This window comes from Nilaparvata lugens, unplaced genomic scaffold (genome assembly GCF_014356525.2).
Source record: "Nilaparvata lugens isolate BPH unplaced genomic scaffold, ASM1435652v1 scaffold5360, whole genome shotgun sequence".
Classification (NCBI taxonomy): Eukaryota; Metazoa; Arthropoda; class Insecta; order Hemiptera; family Delphacidae; genus Nilaparvata; species Nilaparvata lugens.
Window position 1 is genome coordinate 10,557 of NW_024091213.1, and position 8,061 is coordinate 18,617.

General features: G+C 33.8%; 1 protein-coding gene across 2 annotated transcripts; it reads left to right on the plus strand.

Annotated features, from left to right (window-relative positions):
- The first annotated feature begins 648 nt into the window (after positions 1-648).
- Positions 649-6,882, plus strand: LOC111053258 (gastrula zinc finger protein XlCGF17.1-like). Of its 2 annotated transcripts, none has more exons than XM_039444721.1 (4): positions 649-1,224; positions 2,058-2,140; positions 3,231-3,375; positions 4,487-6,882. In XM_039444721.1, exons 1-4 carry the CDS (start codon positions 1,113-1,115, stop codon positions 5,353-5,355), a joined length of 1,209 nt encoding a protein of 402 aa, XP_039300655.1. In that variant the 5' UTR covers positions 649-1,112; the 3' UTR covers positions 5,356-6,882. The 2 variants fall into 2 exon arrangements, with proteins under 2 accessions (XP_039300655.1, XP_039300656.1); XM_039444722.1 differs by having other exon boundaries at positions 1,097-1,217.
- Positions 6,883-8,061: the final 1,179 nt, after the last annotated feature.

Below are 8,061 nucleotides of genomic sequence, written 5' to 3' on the forward strand. Positions count from 1 at the left end.
AATAAATTGGTAAATTATACGAAATAATACTGTAAGAATTTAATAAAACTATAATTAAATGAGTTTTACATAATTTGACGTGAGTACATTTGATTTATGTCTCAATTATACATTAATTTTAGAAAATATGCTGGCATAGGCTTTGTATCCTGACAATTGTTAAATAATGATCTGGTAGCTTTGCAGAGCTAGAAAAGTATAGTGCTATCTGCTTTGTCAAATGATAGACAAGGATAGCAAGTCCAATGTTGATCAAATACTGACATTATAACATAGACCGCATTAGATTAGAACATGTTTAATAGATCTGTAAAACATGTTGATTTCAATCAACCGTTGACCATATTACTTGACCAGCAGTATGTCGGCGATTCTCCTGCTCCCCCAAGTACAATAATGAACACTTGAATTATCAAGTTGCACAGTAGAGATAAAATAGCATGAAATTTATTATTTATGGTTTAGGAATTTCAGGTTTCAAATCTTTATGTGATATTTTGTTTGTCCAAACCTATTATTGTTGATTATTATTGTGTGGGGTGTTATGATAGTGTATGAATGGCACAGTATGAGAGACTAATAAGAGCATCACATGGCTAATCGCGGCCTATTATGATGGATAATGACAACAGTGACTACAAAATACCTTTGAAGGCTGAATTAGGTTATGTGGAGTATTAGCTTGAGTAAGCAGTAAAATTTGGAACATACAAAACACTCAATTTCATGGAATTAAGCTATCTTTCCTCTATGCTTGCACCAAGCAAATGTTATCGTTCTCCAGGATCTTTATGAGATTAGATTCACCTGATCCGAAGGAGTGGTTATAGTCGAGTGGATCAGATGCTGCTTCATAATTCAGAGACCTGGGCTCAAATCCCGGCCTGAACAAGATATTTTTCTCAGCAACTCTCATGTTTTAGATAGACACATAAAGTTGTCGATGCTGCCTGAAAACAGTCATGTCAGAGGCTCTGAAATTGATCAATTATCCCATGTGCAATAGATGTCACTACTGAAATTGATTTCCATTTAGTAATCCATTCTGTGAGATTTCAATAATAATTGTAGCCAAATTTTTTGGTAACAGGTACAATTTTAATTCATTGCAGATGTCCACATGTGACCAGAGAACAGATAGCCAATCACCAGTCTCAGAGCACAATTCATTGAGTGGAGAATCAGATTCCAGGTTGACTAAGGCGATTGAAAGAGAGGTGTGTGGTAAGTATAGTGATATCATTGTTGATATGTAGTATGAAATTCATAATTCAACTTGTTTTTGCATTTTTTTATTATTTTCATTAGTTGTGTGTTTCAAGTAGCCTTCAACTGCGCCAATCACAGGGCCTGTCTCATGAACATTTAGAAATCTCCTGAAATGAGAGCAGCTGACAGTGGGGTGTGCAAACACTGTTGTGACATTCACCCTATGAAATCAGTGGAAATGATATGATTGTATTGTTGCCACTTATTCATTTCCAATGTTTTCCATAGTAGATAGCTGTGATGCAAATTATCTAACAAGGTTCACTAACAGAACTAATATTTATATTTGTTTCATTGCTAATTATGATCAATCCTGTATTCAATAGGTTTGATATGCCATGGAATATCATTTTTTAATAATATAATCCATTGTAATCCCTCCCATCCTTCTTTTTCTCCTTATCCTCTTCCACCTCATATTCTTCCACTGCTTTCTCTTCTCTCTTCTTCTCATCCACATCTTACTCCTCTCCCATCTCCTCATCTTCCCACTGGTCCTTCAACTCTTCCTCCTCATTCTCTTGTACCTCCTCTTCCTTTCTCACCTCATCCTCTTCACCCGCTACATCATCCTCCTCCACCTCCTCCTTCTACTACTCCTCCTCCTCTTCTGTCTCTCCTTGACCTTTTACATTCTTCTTATGTTTTCTTTCCGGCCTTTTCTCTTGACTTACATAAATACCCTATCTACTGAATCTACTTAAATTCAATTTACTAAATACCCTTAAGTTTGTGTTGGCTCTGTTCACAACACTGTAGTGGATCTCATGTACTTGTTTGTGTTTCAGGTGGTAGAACAGCCAAAGTAGTATCAGTAAGGTTGAAGGATTCGTTTGAAGGCCGCAATCAACAAAAGCTATGTCCATACCAGGTAAGAGGAGTGTGTCTGAGAGTTTTTTGTTTCGAAAGTCATTCCCAATTCGCTTATAAACTGTATTCAAGATTATTTTCAATTTCTTGTTGTCTAGTAAAATCTTGTTAACTGTTGTGTATAATAAATATTTTCACTGTAGGCTTCCAACAACACTTTTGACTTCTGAGTCTTCTGATTATGCTGTTTTCCATTCTATAGAGTATCTGTTACCAGTTTTTGAATGATCTGTTCCAATTATTTCAACTCGAGTCTTTCATGTCTCAATAAGTCATAGAAGAAACATGTTATCCACAGATTATATATGTTTATATTTCATTGATTTAGTGGAAAGTGTTACCTGTGCTCTGCAATGATCTGTTAAAAGCTCAAATTGATTGAATTTAGTTTTATATTTTCTTGCTATTTGAAATATAACCACTTATGATATTTTACTATATAAATATGTTTTGATTGAGTATTTTATCATATGTAGACATTGTATTACAAATTAAATAAATTTGTTTTATCTTCAACACTGTTATCAATTGATCAATAAAAATTGAAAAAAGGCCCACAATCATCATTAACAAATTGAGAATTTTTATGCAAAATTCGAGTTAACCAGTTTAGTGGCATCTTAATTTATGTTTTATAAATTATTCAAAACTGGGTAACAGTATTGTAAAATCACCCTACTTTTCCAAATCTTCCACAATCAAGTCACCTGTAGTAAGGTCCACGTTAGTCCACGTTACTACCATGTGGTAGTAATTGATTAACATTGATGTTGCTATCCTTGTCTATTTGACAGAGCAGATAGTGCTATTCTTTTCCAGCTCCACTACTTTGCCTGAACGTTTTTTACAACATAGAAATATTATTATCTAACAAAACATCACAATATATATTCTTGTTAAATATCCCTTTTTATTCCTACACTTTGTATTCTCATTCTACATAATAAAAAAAGCTATTCACCTACTGTAATACAGATCTTTCTAGTATGCAGTCTGCTATTCATCTAAAATTATTTCCCTCATTGTGAATAATGTAGTCTAGAATAATAATACAAGTCCTGGCATTGATTGTGAATGTGTATGTGTTGCAGATGGCGACAGTTACTGTTAAAAAGGAGGAGGAGGAGGAGGAGGATGATAGCAGCCAGCAACCAGCTGCAGTGGAAGATGATTGCAGCCAACAAAATTATCTAATCCCTGGCTACAACATGATCTTCATCAAAGAGGAGGCATATGGTGAGATGCATTCTATTACTAACCGATTCTTGATTGACCAGGGTCTACACTCCTTGCTTGGGTGATTAGATTGTGGCCAGCTTCCTCACAGGAAGTGGTTTGATGTTTGGGAGTGGAACTCCTGTGTAAATGCTACTCCTCAATGAGCTGTCTGCCACATGTCAACCATGCACATGTACAGAACAAATGTGTAGTGTGTTCAGATTATCCCATAAAATCGCATATATCAATCTAAAGATGTTTATGTTTTTAAAGGGGTGGATTCAAAGATCTAAATGTTTGAAGAACCTCACACCTCAACTGAAGCTTATTACATTTACATTTACATTTATTACATATATTACATTTCTTAATCACAACATCAAATAAATGATTGGGAGAGAATCAACAGGATAAACCCAAAACTGTTCCTCTTCCTAATTTTGATAAAAATAGTTCAAATGAGGTTATGAAAACACTTTTATAAAGATCACAAAAATTTACAGTCCAAATATACATTATACTAAAAAAATTGTATCTCGGTTGATCAGAAAGATGAAACAAATTATTATTACACTTAAAAATGCATTAATAAATTGAAAAATATTAAAAAACTTGATAAATTTGAAGCCAGAAAAATCACAAAAACATTCACTATCAACATATGATCGTACTCCATTATTGTGTGTCCCAAAGTATGCTTGTTGGGCAAACCAACTCCTGTGTCCTTTACTTGCTCCAAGAGTTTTTTCCCCATACCAACATTCCATTCCACACCTGGTTGGTTGCAATCTAAAGATGATTGCCTACAACTTTTTATAAATTTGAACTTCTTTAATCTCATTTATTTCCTCTGATTAATTTAACTTTTATTACCAATGTCTCTATGTAACAACATGACAATTCAATATCATATTACAAAAAATATTATCTTGACAAAAAATATATATTTAGATCATTATTCATAAAGGTATAATTGATAATTATTACTGAGAATTAAGAATTAATAAGATTGTGTCAGATATGCTGGAAGGACTTGAAACACAGCTATCTACTATAGGAGGTGATAAAAGAAAACTCACTCCCTAACAAACATGTAACTCAATAATTATGTTATTATTAATCATTACAGACGATCAAGAGGCTGAAGGAAGTGCAGTGAAGAGTGAACCAGAAATATGGCCTTCAAACTGCAGCACATCTGGCCGAGACTATGCAACAGAAGTGGGTGGACTGAATGAGCATTCAATCTCTCCAGTGGAAAAGTGCACTGAGTCATCTGTGGCTGGCAAAAAGACCAAGCTCTACAGCTGTGCTCACTGTAGCTTTATAACACCATGGTTCAGTCATTTGAAGGTACACATTAGAAAACACACTGGAGAAAAACCTTTCAGCTGCGAATTTTGTGTTTTTAAAAGTGCTAGGTTAGGTGATTTGAAAGCACATATCAGAACTCATACAGGAGAAAAACCATTCAACTGCAAGTTTTGTGACTACAAAAGTGATCGGTTAGGTAATTTGAAAACACATATCAGAACACATACTGGAGAAAAACCTTTCAGCTGCAAGTTTTGTGAATATAAATGTGCTGATTCAAGTAGTTTAAAAAAACATATCAGAACTCATACAGGAGAAAAACCTTTCAGCTGCGAGTTTTGTGACTTCAAAAGTGCTCATTTAGGTGATTTGAAGAAGCATACCAGAACACATACTGGAGAAAAACCTTTCAGCTGCAAGTTTTGTGAATTTAAATGTGCTGATTCAAGTAGTTTAAAAAAACATATCAGAACTCATACAGGAGACAAACCTTTCAGCTGCGATATTTGTGACTACAAAAGTGCTAGGTTAGGTCATTTGAAAGAACATACCAGAACACATACTGGAGAAAAACCTTTCAGCTGCAAGTTTTGTGACTTCAAAAGTGCTCATTTAGGTGATTTGAAGAAGCATACCAGAACACATAGGTACTGGAGAAAAACCTTTCAGCTGCAAGTTTTGTGAATTTAAATGTTCTGATTCAAGTAGTTTGAAAAACATATCAGAACTCATACAGGAGAAAAACCTTTCAGCTGCGAGATTTGTGACTTCAAAAGTGCTCAGCTAGGTAGTTTGAAAGCACATATCAGAACACATACTGGAGAAAAACCTTTCAGCTGCAAGTTTTGTGAATATAAATGTGCTGATTCAAGTAGTTTAAAAAAACATATTAGAACTCATACAGGAGAAAAACCTTTCAGCTGCTAGCTTTGTGACCATAAAAGTGCTGTCTTAGGTACTTTGAAAAAACATATCAGAACACATGCAGGAGAAACAACTCCTAGCTAAGCATTTTTAGGGCCGGTTTCCAAGCTCAGGATTTAGATGAGTTCTAGACTTTAAACAGCTGGAGTCAGAAAATTAGCTTTCCAAAATGGGGTGTAGTCATAGTTTCTATGATAATTTTTTTTCTCATTTCTAGAATTTAGAAACGTTTTTCCTTGTCGAAATGATACATTCCTAAATATTTCAAAATATCTGAAACTTTACACTATTTTTTTTTATTTTGTGTTCAATTTTATATTTTTTTTGTAATTTAAACATCAACTATGACTACACCTCATTTCAGACAGCCAATTTTCTGACTCCAGCAGTTTAAAGTCTAGAACTTAGCTAAATCCCAAGTTCGGAAACTGGCCCTTACAATGGCTAGTCTCGTATAGAATAGTCATGTCCATAAGTCACATACTTTTCAAGATATATGCGAAAACCTAAAAAAATTTTACCTTTGACATTTTAACCATTCCCACCCCCCTTAGAACAGGGGGTAGTAGGAGTGGAGACTCTTGATATATGTCTATCAACTTACCCTAAACAGAGCTGTGGGGTCAAAGATAGTCTGCCAGACATTTCCACTGTACCCTATTTAGAGCATTTATTTCCTGGACTATAAATGTTTAGGGATGAAACAAAAAACAAACATTCAACAATCTCAAAATATTATATTCACATTGTTCATCACACTGAATCTACAGAATGGGTGAAAAATCCGAGAACGGCTTAATATCTCATACACAAAGGTAATTTGATGGTGGGTGTGATTGGGGATCTTATTCAAATTGAAAAAACTACTTTACAATGATTTTAAATATCTGGATCCGCCATATTGAATGCAACTTCATTTTTTTAAATAGGAAGGTGGTCATGCAATACATGATTTCGATATGGAATTTCAAGAAAAAATGAATGCCGGAAACCCCATATCGTTATCTCAAACCGTTTAGAAGATATTCACATTATTAATCAACACCACTCATGTATTTCATTTCTGATTTGCATGGTACTGATTGATAATGTGAATATCTTCTGAACGGTTTGCAATATCGATGTACGGTTTTCGCCATTCATTTTTCCTTGAAATTCCATATGGAAATCATGTATCTCATGACCACCTTCCCATTTGAAAAAATAAAGTTGTATTCGGTTTGAGATATCGATATGCAGTTTCCGCCATTCATTTTTTCTTGAAATTCCATATCAAAATCATGTATCGCATGACCACCTTCCTATTTTTTAAAAAAGGAGTTGCATTCAATATGTTGGATCCAAGATGGCGGACCAGATTTTTAAAGTCATTGTAAAGTAGTTTTTTCGTTTTGAGTAGGATCCCCAATCACACCCACCCTCATATTATCTTTGTATATGAGATATTAAGCCGTTCTTGGACTTTTCACCCATTCTGTTTATCAATAGTTTATAAAATATGTTTTCTTAATATACAGTGATATTACACTATCATTAAATTAATATATACTTATCATTTAAATTCATGTTTAGTTCAATTTAATAACTATTATGTATAATATTTACACTTATCAACAAATTTTTCAAGTTATATGAAGAAATCATTGAAGTTCCCTCAAAAATGTGACAGTTTTTCTTCAATTTTCTTTTCACAGTAGTACCACACTTATCACATTATTCTTAAATTCTATTACAAATTTGTTGATTTATGAACAGATTTTTCAAGATTTCACAGGATTTCACTGTTTTTCTCTCCATTTTTTCAAAACTTTGTGACATCAGTGGTAGGTCTCTTAGGCAGTTTGGGAGGTTTTCTTTCAGCAGCCGAGATACAGTCTTTTATACCCCCACACTGTATGGTATACTGTAAGTAACATGAATCAGCATACCTGAAAAATTGGAAAAATATGAGAAATATATTCAAATACAGCATACATAGCAAATATACAGAATGGCCCATGAGTTAGTTGACAACAGAACAGTTGTTAACTGTATATTCATTTTATCAAATAACAATGAACACATTATCATGAACATCTATCAGACATACGGTAACCTTAAACTAACCTGTGGTAAAAAACCTAAAAAGTTGTGTTTGTATTTTAACAACAGCTGACCTTGAAAATTGCTAGCATCAACCAAAGACCTTGAAGAGATATAGACCCACAGTACAGTGCCCCCTCAATGGCTGATTTCAATTCAAAGTACAACACTAGCAATGCATGTGAGTCTATGAATCTTTAAGGTATTTGGCATATCAACGGACTTATGGGTCACTCTGTAGATTATCAATTTGGTTTTTAACATATATCTCAAACAATAAGCATCTTTTGGAAATTTTTGTGGAATACAAAATTAAAGAAAGCTTAACTTACAAATTATCCTACAAGTTTCACCTGTAACATTTTTCCATACCTGTCATAGTTT

Coding starts and splice junctions, on each gene's coding strand:
- LOC111053258 (XM_039444721.1), top strand. CDS start 1,113: ATGTCCACATGTGACCAGAGAACAGATAGCCAATCACCAGTCTCAGAG. Junction 1,225..2,057: donor GATTGAAAGAGAGGTGTGTG/GTAAGTATAGTG, acceptor TTTGTGTTTCAG/GTGGTAGAACAGCCAAAGTA. Junction 3,376..4,486: donor CATCAAAGAGGAGGCATATG/GTGAGATGCATT, acceptor TAATCATTACAG/ACGATCAAGAGGCTGAAGGA.